This window comes from Balaenoptera physalus (assembly GCF_965194825.1).
Source record: "Balaenoptera physalus genome assembly, chromosome: 6".
Classification (NCBI taxonomy): Eukaryota; Metazoa; Chordata; class Mammalia; order Artiodactyla; family Balaenopteridae; genus Balaenoptera; species Balaenoptera physalus.
Genome location: NC_138885.1, coordinates 104,592,494 through 104,610,528, shown reverse-complemented (window position 1 = coordinate 104,610,528; position 18,035 = coordinate 104,592,494). Strand labels below are relative to the sequence as shown.

General features: G+C 33.8%; 1 protein-coding gene across 1 annotated transcript in view; it reads right to left on the bottom strand.

The window, feature by feature from the left end:
- Window positions 1-244: 244 nt before the first annotated feature.
- VWC2L (von Willebrand factor C domain containing 2 like) overlaps window positions 245-18,035 on the bottom strand; it is a gene marked incomplete at its 5' end in the record, with an annotated part of 31,992 nt that continues 14,201 nt past the window's right edge. Inside the window, one exon of the mRNA XM_082467502.1 lies at window positions 245-9,323. Coding sequence (XP_082323628.1) covers window positions 9,174-9,323 — 150 coding nt within the window. The 3' untranslated portion in view covers window positions 245-9,173. The remainder of the gene's footprint in view (window positions 9,324-18,035) is intronic.

Here is an 18,035-nt window from a genome sequence, read left to right as displayed (position 1 = left end):
CCCTAATAGGTACATAAAATGGGCAATGATGTTTTCCAAATTCTTTGCAAAGAATCTCACAGTTAAAGGATTTGAAAGTCAAGTGGTAGAATTATTAGTTGGTTTATTAATTATGGAGTACAAATTATAACAAGGAATCAGTGCAATTTCTAATAAGTGGCACGTCATTGATTATTAAATCATAAAAATAGAAAAATTTTTACATTATCTTTTTAAAGAATTTTTCTATTTTCTCCTTTAAATAGTAATTTTAAATCACAGGGATGATGCAGATTTGTTGTAGGTAATTTAGAAACTAGGGGCTAGCAAAGGGAAAAAAGGTAAAAATCATTCATTAGCCTACTACTATTCAGAGTTATGTGCCATTAACATTTTGAAGTATTTTCTTCCAGTGTTTTTCTATACATACATTTTCTTTTTAACAAAATTATTTTAAAAATAGTGCTTTCTGGCCTACTAGTTTAATTTAATAATATACTCTGAACATGCATTTTTTTTGTTTGTTTTTTGTGATGTCCTTAATTTTTTTTCCATGACATCATTTGTAATAATTTTTTAGTAGTTAGTCCATGTAGATATACTATGGTTTTTTAAACACCTCCTTATTGTCAAATATTTAGGTTTCAGGTTTTCCAAGGTTTTGCTATTATAAACAACTCTGTAATAAATACCTCTCTATATAACATCTTTATATTCTTATCTGATTATTTTTGATCAATTTCTAGAAGCCACATTGCTGGATCAAAAGTCCACACACTTTTACTGCCTTTCAGAGAAGATATATTGGTTTATACTCTCATCAGTAGTGCTTGAGAGTGCCTGTTGCGTCTTACCTTTCCAAAGTTAATTTATTAAGAAATTTAAGGATAAAATTATATGTTATCTAATTTGAATTTTAATTTTTCCTTTTATAAATTCTTTATTTGCATTTATGTTTAGGAAAACCATCCTGATCCTAAGAGTAAGCTAATGTTTACGTTAAAAACAAATCCCTTTATGATCTCATTTTTTAGATTTAGATCTTTAATCCAATGATAGTTACTTTTGTATAATGGGTAATACAGGAATGTAATTTCACTTTTGTAAAAAATGATTAACCTTTATTTTTAGAATAACACATTCTTTCATCAGATACTTGGACGTCACCTTAATTGTATGCTAAATTGTGATACAAATGTGAATTACTTTCTGATTTTCTGTTCTATTTATCGATTTATTTTTGTTCCACTATCACACTGTTTAAAACTATTATACCTTTACATATTATTTTAATATATCTGGTAGATTGAATTCCCCAAACTTACCAAGTACATTCTTTTTTTTTTTTTAATTTATTTATTTGTTTATTTTTGGCTGCGTTGGGTCTTCGTTGCTGCGCGGGGGCCTTCTCTAGTTCCTGTGAGCGGGGGCTACTCTTTGTTGTGGTGCATGTGCTTCTCATTGTGGTGGTTTCTCTTGTTGCGGAGCTCCAGCTCTAGGCGCATGCGGGCTTCAGTAGCTGTGGCACATGGGCTCAAGCAGTTAGCTGTGGCGCACGGGCCTAGCTTCCCCGTGGCCTGTGAGATCTTCCCGGACCAGGGATCGAACCCACGTCCCCTGCACTGGCAGGCGGATTCCCAACCACTGTGCCACCAGGGAAGCCCACCAAGTACATTCTTTTTCATGTATTTAAATTTTCCAACTTTTGCCAACTTATAGAAGAAAATTACATTACATGGAAAATCTGATAGATTTCCATTTATCATTAGAAAAATAGCATTCTAACAAATTTCAGTTTTCACATTTAGAAATCAGTTATGGCTCCTTACTTACTATTTTAGAAAATAGTTCTTAGTAAGGTTTTGTGACTTTTTAATCTCTCTCTCTCTCTCTATATATATCCTCCACACATTAATATCTATTTTAATGTTTTTAAGTAGCCTATTATCTGTTGATTCTGAGTAGATTTCTATTAGTTTCACAGTTTTGAGCCATTTGAAATTAGTTTAAAATATATTATATGAGATGAAAAACATAAAGGTAAATAGAAGCTAATAAAATTATAAATCAATAAAAATATTTGAGTATTTAAAGAAAGAAATTATCTCTTTTTTGACTATCAACTAATAGCATGTTAAAAGGAAATTTAAATCTATAGTTATTTTTTACAAATTTTCTGATTATTCTTTATTAGTAGTAAACCTGAAGTACAACATAGAAGATGAACAACATTATTTGTCATTTCACACATCTGTAAAGAGAAGTGGAATTGCTGAGATAAAAGATATATGTACTTCAATTTTGACATATATTGTCAAATTTCCTTCCACGGGAATTGTACCAATTCATACATTTACCAGTGATGTGAAAGACTGCCTGTTTTACCACAGGTATCAACAACAAAGTAGATTATTAAATTATAGGATATTTGGCCAATCCATAAATAAAAAACTGGCATCAAATTTTAATTTGCATTTTCCTTTTAGCAATTTTTTGTATGTTTTAGGAGATTTTGTTTTTTGTGCAGTAAATTTTGAAGTCCTTTGCCCATTTTTAAGATTGAGTTGTTGATCTTTTTCCTTATTAGTTTCAAAGAGATCTTTATCTATGAGAGACATTAACCCTTTGCGATATAAGATTATTTTTCCCTTAGTTTTTTATTTGTTTACAGTGGTGTTTTGTTTGCTTTGTGGAGATTTTTTTGTTTGTTTTTAAAATCTAGCCACTTCAGGATTAAAAATCAAATGTCTAGGTTTTCTTCTTGTACTGTTTGGGAAAATAGCTTATATTTAATCTGTTGAATTGAAAGTTTTCTTGAATTATGAAATAATGTAGGACTTTAAAATTATTTTTTTCAGACAACTATCCAGTTGTCCCAACACCATTTCTTCTACAAATTAACTTTCCCCCATTGATTTGAAATGCTATTTTATCTATCATGTATCAATTTTCATATGTATGTTAAGTCTGTTTATGAAGTTTCTTATATTCCATTGATATCTCTGCATCATGTACCAGTGCCACAATTTTATTTTCATAATATACGTACCTATACATATATATATATATATAGAGAGAGAGAGAGAGAGCTCTGTATTCTCATTTTGTACTCTGCTATATTACTAAATTTTTGTTATAGCAGTTTTTAGTCTATAGTCTTGGGTTTTTCAAGTATACTCTCATATAATATGCAAATGGTAGTAGTTTTGGCTCCCAATTTTTCTCCTCTGAATTCTTTCTTTTCTAATTATACTAGCTAGTTCATATCTACAATCTGAAATTTTGAATAATAGTGGACAGCCTTGTCTTGTTCCTGACTTTATCAAGAATGCCTTTAACGTGTACCTATTAAGCATGATTCTGTCTTTGGGGCTGAGGTAAATATATTTTATATCCACTTAGTCTTATTTTATCAAGAGTTTTAGTCATCTTTATATATATGTGTGTGTATATTTATATAGAAATAATATGATTTTCTCTTGCATTTAGTAATAGGATAAATTCTATTAATATAGAGTTCCTAATTTTGAACTCTCTTTGTAAACTCCACTTTGTCAGAATGCACAATTATTTTAACCTACTGCTAAATTCTGTTTGCTAACACAAATATACAATCCCTTTCCCACAGTCTCTGAAAACCCAACATTTTTTCACAATTTTGATACCAAAACTCAGCTGAGATTAAAACCTGACCTGAGACGATGGGAGACTCTATATTTATTCCATCTCCTTAGTATAATTATCATATATTTTGTGGCAGAGGGTTCATGTGATTGATTGAAGAATGCTGCTCTAGACCCATTGGGTGATGTAATATATGATCGGGGATTTTGTATTTTAATAGATCCCCATTACTTTTTCTTAGTTTGTAATCTTTGGTTTGTATCAGTATTGTACTTCAGAAAAAAACTGTTCTTGTCTCTCCTCTGGAAGAGTTTAAATGACATTAGAATTATCTTTTCTTTAAAGGTTTGGTAAAACCTTTTAACTTATAAAAAATAGTTTTTTGAAAATTCATTCAGTAAAGAGGCCCATGAAATAAAAAGTCAAAGTTCTCGGCTTCTACCTTCTCACTTCTACTCTTTAATTACTCTTCTGATCACTGGATCACTGTTAAAAATTTGGCGTGTGTTCTTACAGAACTTTCCCTATGCTACATACAAACATAATAAAGAAGGGTTTAAACAATAAAAAGCAAATTTGTTAGTGAGGTTGAATAATTTTTATATTTTTTGAACATTTGTATTTTGTTTGCGAACTGCCTGTGTACTTTTCTGCTGTTTTTATTATCAACCTGTAAAGATTTAATATTTTAAAGAGATTAACTCTTGTCTCCCCTACTTTTACCTTCACTCTTTTATTCCCTAAAAGTAATCATTGAATCATTGTTAATATTCTATTGTGTATCCACACTTGGCTCTTTTCCTATGTGCATGTAAATGTAATATCTATTTAAAATTATATATCAGTTAAAAATAAAAATGTCTTACATATCACTTAAAATGTACAAATTATATATAGAACACATTACTATATTATGTATAAAATATTTGTAGTCTAATATACACTTCTTGCTTATTTTACACAGCAGTGAAAAATGTTAGTAGGATCTTTTCAAAGGCTGCAATATATTTTCACTACTCCATTGAAGTACTATTACATTTCTCTGACCTTTATGCTCTTAAAATGCAGTGGAAATTTAGTGCATGAATGTGGGACAAAGTACAAAAAGTAGAACTGCTGACTTCAAATTTCTTAAAAGTTGTTCCAACATCTTCTCAACTCTTAGTATCTTTGCTGATTTGAGGTATCATCAATCTCAAATTATTATCAATGCAATATTAGTATCACATTGTTTGAATTTCTATCACCCTGATCCCTTGTGAGGTTAAGCATATTTTCATATATTTATTAGACATTTGGTTTTCTTCTCTGAATTTTCTTTGTATACCCTTTTCCTATTTTCTTCCCTGTGGAATTATTTTTCTCTCTTATTTATTTCAAGGGGCTCTTTGTATATTATATGTGTCAACACAAAGCAGCGTTTTACCCAAGCACCTTTAGAAGGCGTTGGATGGCTCTAAAGTCCTCTCTCTTATTTGTGCACTTCCCATCCCTTTGCTGTCTTCTTTCCATTTACCTTTTGGCTAGTCTATTTCCTTCTTTATTTGTATCACTACTAAACTGGAAGAGAGTAAGGGATATGAAATTAAATATTTGAACAGGGCTTATGACACCTTCAGTTTAGTTGAAAAGGATATGAAAACTCCTCACTTAATGTGCATGGAGGATTTTGTGGGTGGTTCCTCTCTATTTCAATTTTTCATGAAGTGACTTTTTTTCCAAACCATGAATAATGACTGACTATATATTTCAATGAAAACAGAGAACTCACTGACATACTGACAGATGAAATGTAAAAAAAAAATGCAGTTAGTCATTTGGATGATCTAATGATCAAATACTTCACTAGTTAAATGAAGGGTCAGTTACCGAATATTTCAAATATTTACATGACACTCCAAAATAGATATATTTTCTTTAAGTAGGTGCTGTGCTAATCTATTTTTCATATTATAAAAACAAAAAAACATAAAGAATATTAATTCCCATGGAAAGGACTGGAGCTGAAAGATAGGCCAAAGTAACTCAATCTTGGAGGAAGAAAAACAATCTAGAAATGTTAGATCTTTCAGGAAGGCATTTGGATTGCTAGCTCATGGAGATATATAGAGAAGGGAGAAGCAGATGCTTAATAAAATTGTTTAAAACAATAAATTCCTATATCAATCACCATAATCCTCCCCAAATAAAAAATTACTTTCCTCCTTCTCCTCCTGTTTTGTGTATGCCCAGCCATTCACATCTTTCCTTAACGTTTCTATTGTATTTTATTCAGACTAAATTAATAGACTTTTCTTGGTGCTAAACTAACTTTAATAAGAATGGAGTATTTTTAATGGCTTGGCTATATTTATTGATAACCACTGGAAAATCTTGCTTGAGGTAACCATTGAGACCAAGAATTTAAAAGTTTTCTTTCTTTTTTTTTTTACATCATTAGAGAAAAATTTTAGAAGTATAAGTCTTTATATTTATTCTTACAAATTATATTATAGAGAATAAAGAGGTTATCATTATTTATCTAGGGATCAGATTACCTTGCACTTTATAATATTAAAAATATTTATTTGTAAGGGCAATTGTTACATTTTTATTGGTAAACAACTGTTTTCTGGGAAAACTTCATATACCTACATATATATCATTGTACTTCCTTTTTTTTTCTTGCTCTAATCTGAGAACAAAGATTTTGATATTAGCTGAATACTGTTTGTGGTACATTCTATTGCTTTAAACTTTCATTTTATATCTTTAATGTCTCTTGCTCTTGGCAAGTTATAATTCAGGAAGGCGGAAAAATCAATCTTAGTATGAAGAAAGAGTTTGGCAGCCAAGATAGTCTGCATTTGTGCAAACTAAATGTTTTCAACATTTATGAAGATTTAAGAAAATACAGAAAATATTATAGGACTGTTTACAAACTAGGATCTATTGCCTCTACCTTGAATCCTGAGGGTAGATGTTTATCTTCTTGTTGTTTGTTTTTCAAAATCTAAGAAAATAGTACAATACTTTAAAAATAGTTTACACTATACTGGGCAAATGAATCTTGTCATTTAGAATAAGATAGTCTTATCGTGTGTTGGAAATTTAAGAAATTGTTCTAGTTATATTCTGTCAGAGTAAACATCTGTTTCCCACCTGGCTCTTCTGCACATAGGTCATCTGTTTCTGTTTTCTGAACTAAGAATGAGAGTCAGCAAGCATTGGGGCTCGGTCTGTTCACTCAAAAATACTGGTACGTGGTCATAAGGATTCTCCAGCAGTCCTCAATATGCTCTTCTTTGACAATGATTATACTTTACTTTTGGGGCATAAGTGACGAATTAGTGGCATTTAATAATAAAAAAGATAACATGTCATAATGTTATATTAAATTCAGAATTAGTCTTTGGGCTAATTTTAATTCAGGTTAATTTTCCTTATTTAAAAAAGAAAAAAGTTTGCTTGGAAATGGCAAAAGGGAACAGAAGTGGTTGTTTTGTAGTGCTTCATGAACAAAAAATTGGAAAACCTAACTAATATATTTTGTTCTCTCAACATATGTTTTTCAGGAGTACTAATGGGTTACTAATTAATTACCTAATTAATCGAACAATTAAAGTTCATTCATTATATATTTTTGTACAAAGAGAGTTTCATTCTAGGACAGATTTCTACTCTGGCATGTGACAGAAATAGGATAATCTTGGGTGACATAAAATTCAGTGTAACTAGTTTGTAGTGGCTGATTTAACATTTGACACAGACATCAACTCTGGATGTACTGTTGGTTTGGGTGGGGAGTACCTAGGATAACGTGGCAGATGCATGTGTAAAACCTGTATTCTAAATATACAGTCTAGCATGCTTTAATTCTCTGAGTATTCTGAGTATGTCCAGATGAGAGTTTTTAACTTTCAGTATAGTTTTGTTTACCCTAAATGTGTAACATAGCCAACCAGGGCCTTCCAGGGAAGACAAGATCCTCAAGGACCTGTTTAGACAGTTGCTTCTAGAAAAAAACGGTCTTTAGTCAAAGACTTGTCAATCCTAGTTTTAAAGATTGATTAGGTAGCTGATTTTTTCTTCCTTCTGTCCTTGGAGAAAATGAAAAATAACAGGTGCTCTTCTACTTTAGACTAACCATTCATATACTTTATGACAGGTCTCCCTGGAGCCTTCTCTTTTCTAGGACAAATTATGCAAACTCCTTCAGTCTGTCCTCATAGGTCCTATTTTTCAACCATTAAATCATCTTATTTTTCTTCCCTGTATCTTTTCCAGTTTCTTCAATATCCTTTTAAAAATATAAAGTCTTAAATTTGATATCTTTGCATATATTAGATCGGCTTGAACTTCAGGAGGATATTTATCTCCACCTTCTAAGTCAGAGAGATGGGCACTATGACACACGTCAGTTGGATGAGAGGGATGAGAAGAAAAAGAGAAGCCAGGTGTGCAGTAATATTAGACTCAAGAGATTTACACAATCAGAAAGAATAAAAACTGTGCCTGAAGAAATGTCATAAGGGTTCTTTATAAGTCATTTGAGAAGATACCAAAACACTACAAGTATTATAAAAACAATCAGAGTTGCTTGTGTTTTTTCTTTGGCTAAATAACCTGATACCTCTTTTCACAAATTATAATTCTGCAAGAGAAAAAGATTAGTAGGTGACCTCACATAATGCCAAATTCTGGACAAAAAAAATGTGTAATAGAGAAGATGAGAGCTGCTAATTCAAGGAAGGGCATAGGGATTCAGCATTACAGTGACCTCAGCTTAATTAAGAGCTAGAACTCCTTTTTCAAGCATATATTAATGCCAAGTGGGGGCATTTGTGGAATGTTACACAGGGAAGCTTTATTTTTTGGTTGGTATATGACCAGTAGCAAGAGTGTGATTTTGGCTTTGCTGATATGCTGTCCTGGGTTAATGGCATTGCATTGTCTTCTCTGCAGCCTCACCTGGATTTTGGGTGATTGGCATGCCATAGTCATTTCAACCTCTCCATCCTATGAGGGCCAAAAGGAACCCATAAACTTATAAGCCAAGTTCCCCTCTATAGCAATTACTCTGAGAGCAGATTTCCGTTGTATTAAAAACCTAGAATAAAAGCCATAAACTTTCTAGTCTTCCTTACTTCAACTTAAGTGTATGAGTAATTGAGTTCTGTAATTCTTTGATAACTTTAAGCCTAAAGTCTTATCTATGCCCAAAGCAAAATACCTGGCATTTATCCTACTCTCTGTCCTGGGTTATGCACTAGGAACTGCTTCATAGCCTCCCCAAGAGAGAAGTTCAGTCACTATAAAAAGATGGTACTGCGTTCTTTCCAAAATTCTCCGTATAGATCAACAATAAATAATAGGGACCACAACAAAGTCAGCTTATAAGAGCTTAAATTCTCCAGATGGAAAGCTTCACGATTCACCCATTGCTGGCTTATTTTCACTTTAAGATGGGATAAAAATATTAATTGGCCATGCCCACATTGCAAAACCACAGGCAGATCTTAGAGGGCTTTTGCACTGAATGGTGTGCAGTGGTGGAATATCTGTATTTTGCACTAACCCCTCTTTGAAAGCTAATGCAGTACGGTCTTACCATTTTTGCAGACAGGACAACATTGTTCTGGTTCATAGACTGGGTTGACACACTCAGGAACTGCGCAGTCTGCTACAACACAGTGAACTTCATTGCTGGGCTCACAGCGACACCATTCACATGGAGAGGGCTAGGAACAAATCTAAAATTAGCCCCTTTTCTCCTATAACTTAATGCTTGCACATTCATATGCTGTCAGAAGACAAAACATCAGTGTTTATTTGGCTTTACTGTATTAACTCCATTTACCATGTGTATGATCACTCTTCCCCCATGGAAGGCCACCTGGACATCCAAGCAAAGGTGGGTTGCCATGTGCAGCTCAGGTTGCCATGAGCAACCAGAGTGCTCATGCATGACTTTTCTTATGTCTTATGTTCCTACTTTTCAAAGAAAGGTTTGGACAACAAATATGTCACCTCCTGGTTTGGTTTCCAGATGCATTTATTGCTCTGCCTTCCTCTGGGAAACAGGAATGACACTGGAGCATGTGAAATAAGTTTTTGCCATTTTTCATTTTATTTCCTAAGAAAGAAAATTTATTTCCTATTTTACTGAGAAACAAGAAAATAGTAAATGGAGATCTGTACCCTTGGTAGAAACTCCTTTTCAAGCTAACCTAGACTCTAAAGGGCATTTTTTTCCGTTGTGAATTTTAGAGGAGATTGCATTTGGGATCCAAACATCCAGGTACTGCCTCTTGAAAGATTTAGTGAATACCTTTCATCTTGCCTGCTTGCTTTTATGAATGGACTAAAATTGATTGACTTAAAAAGTCACTATTTAAGAGTCAGAGACTCTAAAAATGGAATTGAACAGTGATTAATTTAGAGAAAAAAATTAAAAAGCAGAAAATTTTTGTCTTCACAGTACTTACCAACCAAGAATGAGTTTGGGGTTTTGTGTTTCCTTTCTAGAAACTTTCTATACCACAAATAATCTAAAGCAGTGGCCACTCTGTGACTATCTCATCCTTTATACTTTCTAGGTTTCCCTTCTCATAAAACAGAAATTGAGAATTCTGGAATGAAAACTTAGAGGTCTCAGCAGTTATACAGGTCTATACTTCTCAAAACAAGCCATTTGTTCCTGGAAAATTCTGTCTCCAATTCTGTGCCACAGTGCCACAGTGCCTCACTTCAAAATTGTGTTAATTAAAGTCCACAGCCTTTATCTCAGTGACTACTGTCCATAATGCCTGCCAGCTCTTGTTTCTTCATGAACTTGGCAGTTTGGGTAATATCAATATTTCTTGACTCAGGTGGTCTGTGAGAGTGGAAGCCTTTCAAACTAATTATTTTTAAATTAATTTTCTCTTTCTGCTTGAAGAATGATGGTCTAGCTTTCAATGAACTATTTTACTTTCAAATTTAGTAGAAACAAGAGAATTAGCCATAGACTCTGTGGAAGAAATATTGCTATTTCTTAGCATGGTCAGTAAGTTTATTGCAGAGTACAGTTAAGCTCTTTACCATGTGGTTGAGTTGTGTTAAGTATTCCAGAAAAATCTACTGGATCATCCCAAGGGCGGGAAGTTTCCTGAAGCTCCCTCCACTGAAAACCTCAGTAAATTAAGGAAAAGATTTGTTACCACAACACATTATTTGATGAAGGAAATTTTGAGTGAGGAAACAGCGTGAGAGATGGATATTCAAGCTGCTATACTGCCTCTTATTTTGCAAGTCCCATTGTGATATCTTAAATTCCCAAGCAAAATTGTCAGAGGTGTCTCCCTGTTCTTGATTAGTTGCAAAGAAATATTTTTGCCCAGGCTTCTGAAGTACAGCAAGGACTTGGCCTGCATTTATTGCTAACATGAGAGAAAAAGGGAGTGGCTAATATTGTTTCTGCACCTTGCTCTTCCACAGCTGTGATTGTGCTTGCTGTTTCCCTTCTTGCTGAAGGAGGGGCTGATCTATGCAATCTAGTGGACTGATTTTGGCACTAAAAATCCCAAAGAGCCCCTAGATTTTCCAATGCAAAATGTCTACCTCTAAGTACCTGTGGTCCTTGAGAAAGATCTGTTGGATTATTAGATTCCCATCACAGACTGAGGAAGAACACCATTCTGACTCAAACAGTGTTTTTGAACATTGTTAACTACTGGGTATCATGCTAGAGCAATTTACTTATATCAACTTACTTATTTTTCATAATAACCCTATGAAAGAAGATTTGTTATTATCTCCATCTCACAGATAAGGAAATAGTCTTGAGAGAGGTTCAGTAGCTTTCCCAGATCCTGTAGGCAGTAGGAGCAAGGGCCGGATTTGAATCTAGGCATCCTAACTGCTATATGGTGCTGCCACGTGATAGCAAGTATGCCTATTCTGTGTACTCCCATATGAGTAGTTTATTGTCCAATGTGTTGTACACTTCTTCAGGCAGACCAGATCCATAGGAATAACCATTAGCAGCTGAATGATTGATTTATAGAGGATAGATACTTCCTGTTAAAGAGAATTTCACTAACTAGGGTAGTTAGTGCATAGATTATTATGGAGCTGTAGAGCTTTTAAACTTTTTGCAAATGTGAGTTCGTAGAAAACTGTAATAGGCTGAAGTTAGGTTGCCATGAGGCTCATGTTCTTGGGCACTTTGGCATCTTCAAGTCTTGTAACCTGGTAGCTACACTCATGGTAGTTATCCGGGAGAAGCAATAACAGATAGTGGTCCAGTAAAGACTCCAGGGCCTCTGCCTGAAATCAGTGGAGGCTGGATGTGTATACACTGGAGTCCTGAGAAATACTCTGAGGAAGAACTAAGACTATAAGGCTTAGTGATAAAAGGATGCCAGATTTTTAAAAGGGATTTTGAGTAATGACAAACATAAATTAGAAAAATTAGGCTATCACTCTAGCCATTGGCAACTTCTAATCAATCCTTCCCTGAACCTGGCTTTATTCATATACCAGTCTCTTTCTTCCTGGCCCAGAATCTCTTGTCAGAAACATGTTATTTCCTCTTTTGTTATCATTCAGTTGTTTTTAGAAAGAATGCCTCTGTTAACAGCCTATTTCTTCTCATCTCAAGCCTCTGTGTGCCCGCCTCCACCCCTCCAAACACTCTATCAAATTTAATCTACTGACCTCACACTAAAGCCCCCTCTGTCCTCTCCAGCCTCACCAAGTCTCTTTCCTTTCATAAAGTGGCCAGCTTGCACATCATTGTTTTCTTGCCTCGCTTGACTTCCTCTACCACCCCTGCTTCCCACTGTGCTTCTAAAAAGGTGTTGCTTATACAGCCAGAAGTTCCTAGGGGTGGGCAGTGTGCTACTTTGACATTAACATTACTGTAAAAATCCTTCACATTTATTTGCATTACCGTAAAAACCCTTCCCACCTTACAGCGTAAAACTCTGAAAGATTTGATGCTTTGAATAAATCTTTACATCTTAAGTACTGAGCTGGTTACAAATTTCCTTTTATCAGGCTCTTCAATGTGATAACTATAGATTAAATCTGAAAATATGGCCTGTAAAACCAAAGATTAAACAATAAAGCTATCCTGAGAGGAACAGAGAACACTGGAACAAGTACTTGAGAAAAAATTATTCTTACTAGCTTTTTTTTTAGACGAACATGTGAAATTATGACCAGTACATGGCTTTTGTCGGTTAGAGATCTGGTCAGTACAGTAAGATGATTAAACGACACCATCCTAAAATTTTATACATGGAAAATCTTTTTCTAAGAAATCTCACAGAGCATTTTATTTCAGTGAAAGCTTTGAAAAATAAAGTAACATTCAATATATATACAAACATTAACAAATAATTAACATTACTTTTTAATTATTTAACAAATAATTAACAAATTATTTGTCAACAAATCTGTTAACAAGTTATTAATGTTAATACAAACATTAACAAATAAATAATTATTTGTTAATGTTTGTATAAGATGATCTGAATATTGTATGTCTGTTATGAATCTGTATGCCTTTAGCTTAGTGTCTTTTGAATATCTAACGTGGGACTCTGTTTAAGCAGAAACCGTATATTTTATCTGTAGTTCTCCCTGTCACTGAATATATTTGCATGGCAAATCCAAATGCTGTCCCAGCTGTTCCTAAAGTTCAAGGGGTTTCCTGCTAGATATATATTTATTTTAAAATTAATAGAATAAAATGGGGCTCTTTCTAAAATATTGGTTTAGGTGACTAGAATTCAAATCTTCCTCCTTGGTATTAGAATGGAAACATGGCAATACACATCCTTTAAACTATGGTTCACTTCTGAAGACCTTGAAGCTGAAATCCCAATGCCACTGACTGTGACTTTTGAGAATTCTAAAAGAACTGGAATTCCAGAATCCCAGAATCCAGGAAACAGTAGAATGCTCTGCAATTTAAAAATGCAAAAAAGTAGCCTGAGAACTAGTAATTTAGATTAGCAGAGTGACTGAATAACTCCAGAAAAACAATCAAATATGTTCTTTGTGAGAATTTGGAATCTAATGGGGTCATCAAGCGTTAACATAGGATTATTAGAACGTGTTATTGGAGACTGGTTGCAAGGAAGTTTCCAGATGTTTATAGAAAATACACCCTTATCTTGTACTCTGAATACAATGAGACTTACTTATCCATACCTGAGGAGAGGCTGGATGTTTGGTCCACACAGTAATACCTCGTGGCATTGTTATTTATGTGATGGCTGTGACTGGCATTTTGCATGTAGGGTGCCTGGGAGGAAATGGCCACAGTCTGTAAGGTTTGTTATACAAACTCAAACCTCAGAGTGACAAGGGACATGGCAGTGTTCAGCTTACTATTTTAATTTGGTAGGGTTTAAGATAACATTCTTACAAGTTAAGGAATTCTAAATTAGGAAAAACTGAAAAAAATTTTTCATTTTGTTGGCTTCGTTTCAGTGGCTGTGGTATCATGGTTAAAAGCAAGTTCTCTATAGCCTTAGGACTTGAGTTCAAGTCTCAGATGCTTTACTTTGGTTGTGAATCTTGGGAAAATTACATAGCCTTTCTGTGCATTAGTTTCTTAATTTATAAAACAAAAGAATAACAATATTACCGGCCTCACAGAGTTACTGGGAAGCACATAAAATATGTAAGAAATATAACATTATTATTATAATTCACTTGCATACTTAGCTAGTGATGGCTTTCTGAAAAATAATTCAAAAAATATAAAATTGGAAGCACACAACTGTATTTAAAAGAATATTCAGGTTATTTCTCTTATTCAAAGTAGTATATGATTGCAGAGGTGGTTGCAATAAAGTTTTATAGGACTTGGTTTGGTAGGGAGATTTGTGAACTAATAGAATTAATCATGTCAGAAACACACTGAAGAAAAATTCTTAGTAGAAGCCTCTAGGTGAAGAGTAATTGTGAATGGTTAAAATGACCATTATAAATCACTCAGAAAAAAAAGAAAGGCAACAAACCTATTTTCTTTTCTTGAAGTCTCATCATTTAGGTGTCAACTCAAATGCCCTCTCTCCGGGGAGCTCTTACACGACTATTCCTCCGTCATCTTTCTCCAACACATTGCCCATTCAGTGCTCTCATCAGTTTATGAAATTACCTTATTGATTTGGTTATATTTGTTTATTTTTATCTGCCTTCCCCATAGTTTATAAGCTCCTTACAGTATACTGTTCTTGGCTGTATTCTTGGCACCAAGAAGATATCTTAGTACATAATAGATACTCAAGAAATCTTTGTTAACATATACATAATTAATTATGCATATTCTATGTTTTCTTATTTGTTAAACCATACCTCTGGGCAGTTTCATCTGTGTTTATCATACATGGACAGGATTCTGATTCAATAAGATGTTTGCATTTTACTTAAATGTTGTAAAGGGCACTTTGAGGGGGAAAGGTTTCTGATTATGAGTCAGGAAATAAATATTTGGGTTTCAGCATTATGGCAATGAACAATAAACTTACTTTCTATAGGTAATTTGAAATTCCTTGAATATCCATCATGTGGATCACCAGTTAAGTCAATCTTCAAGCACTCCACTGACTAGACTATCTAGCAGTTGATGATTACAGACTTTTATTGCACTAGAAAATACCATGATAACTAAGATGAGAATACATGTAGAGGTACTGTTAAAGGGTCTAAGAAAAAGCTAGCCTCATTTTATAGTGTGTGTCAAGTTTAATGGTTACTTATTAAACAAAATGATTTTAGTATATTATAAAATATTTTTCAGAAAGAAGCCCTGATTTTTTTTTTTTTTATTGGAGTATAGTTGCTTTACAATGTTGTGTTAGTTTCTGCCGTACAATGAAGTGAATCAGCTATATGTAAACCTATATCCCCTCCTTCCTGGACCTCCCTCCCCCACCCCATCCACCCATCTAGGTCATCACAGAGCACTGAGCTGAGCTCCCTGTGCTATCCAGCAGGTTCCCACTAGCTAGCTATTTTACACATGGTAGTGTATTGATGTCAAACCTAATCTGCGAGTTCATCCCACCCTCCTCTTCCCACCCTGTGTCCACACGTCCGTTCTCTATGTCTGCATTTCTATTCCTGTCCTGCCCTGATTTTAAACATGTCCTTTTTCCTAAAGGATGAGTTAAAGTACAAAGTCCAACAAAACACATGCTGAATACTCTGAGAAACAAAACTTGATTCCTAGAAAGTCCTCTGTGAATATTGTTGAAGATTGAATGGATGGATACATAAATGGATAGGATATATTCTTTTTTTTTAACATCTTTATTGGAGTATAATTGCTTTACAATGGTGTGTTAGCTTCTGCTGTATAACAAAGTGAATCAGCTATATGTATACATATATCTCCATATCTCTTCCCTCTTGCATCTCCCTCCCTCCCACCCTCCCTATCCCACCCCTCTAGGTGGTCACATAGCACCGTGCTGATCTCCCTGTGCTATGCGGCTGCTTCCCACTAGCTATCTGTTTTACACTTGGTAGTGTATATATATCCATGCCACTCTCTCACTTCGTCCCAGCTTACCCTTCCCCCTCCCCATGTCCTCAAGTCCATTCTCTATGTCTGCATCTTTATTAATAGGATATATTCTAAGTGCCAAGTTTTAGCACAGTAACTATATCGATGGCTTTCCTTCTGTCCAAGTGATAGTGGGCCTTGGACCCACGTGGCACTCCATTTCTTTGATAACGGGCAAAAATTTTCAGAGAGAACATAGCGCAGACTGCTTTTCCAAAAACGTCTTATTAAACAACTATTTAAAATCTGATCTCTACCAAGGAAATGTTTCTGCTTTAAGAAGCACTCTTCTCTTAGAGATAATTTATGGCATAAATTTCATCACTTTATGGAACAAATCTCATTACTTTCAGACTATGAGAAATTTGGAAGACTCTATTTCAAAGTTGCTGATGCCTGTCAGAAATCTCACTGTTCAGTTCATTAAAATATACATTAAATTACAGAGTACAAGAGTATTTAACATCCACTGCCAATCCTGTAGCCAGTAACTTGCATGTGGCGGATGTCACCTAATAATCAATGGGTCCAATGGATTTTAACCAAAATTCACAATCATCTGAAATAAGACCCATTGTGTCACTGATTAAAATGCTCCCCATTGTCCTATGTCTAATGGGATTGCGGTGACCTCTCCAGTGATCTGTCCTATTGATTGGAGCATATTTGAAACACTGAGGTTTTAAGTCTAATCGATTTATGGACATAGAGCTGGAACTTATTATGAATTTCAATACTGCTGAAGCAAATTAAAAAACAGATGCATAGATTTTTTTTTTATAATCACCTCCATTGGTCAGCAAATGTGTATGATTGTATCATTTGAGTAACAAGTTAAGTAGTAGATATTCTTTCTGAGAAGTTGGTATTTTGATAATATATGCTGGAATATTATCTCTACGGTGTCTGTCAAAGACTACTTCATGCTTGTTGAAAACACAAACATTTTAGTCAAGCAATTGTAAAGAGTGCACATAGCTTTGCCCATGTAGATACAGTAAACTAGGTAGGTAATAAACTAAAATTCAGAAATTATATAAATTTTAAAAATTATTCAGCATATTTATTAAATGTGTATTTACACAAGATAATGTATATAAGGTATACTAAGATGAACTCCATAGCTAGCCTTCCCTCAATAAATAGCAATAGTGATAATCTAGATGTCTATAAAAATAAGTTTTGAGTTTTTAAATCAATTGATTATTTATAAGAATAACTGATGCTACTATTATAATGGAAGACAGAATTATTAAATTTAATCCTTCTACTCATTTGCATTTACTCTGAGCTAATGTAAAACACAAGAATATCGCAAAAACAGTTGATGAAATAACCAGTTTAAAATTATTATCAAGTATGGAAAGTTTACTCATTCTTGAAAACTCATCATTATAGATGCAACACAACAATGACATTATATTAATGGTTTTTTTTTCTCTAAAATATTTTCTTCTAAAAATTATTTAAATATATTTTGGCATTTGTTTTAAGGATAGGCAACTCTACAATTATATATTGCCTATTCTGATAAACTGATGGTATATAGAACCATTTTTTTAATCTGAGTATTTTCAAGGAGTTTTATGACAATAAAACATAGCTTTTTCTGAAAAATGAAGACCAGCATAGAGAGAAATAAAATATAGATAAGGAGAAGGTAAGCAAAAACCACTCTTCAGTTGCAATCACAGATGTATTTTTTTAAGTAGGCAAATGCACACTTAAGAAGAAATATCAGTGTGTATTTAAGAGGAAAATAAAGGATGCTTTAGTTGCCTCTAAGATCTTCAAAGGAGAACCCAAAGGTGTAGACAAAGGCTAGCAGATTCAAGATAAAGATTTTGATAAAGTAATGATATCACACCTATACTTGTGAAATAGC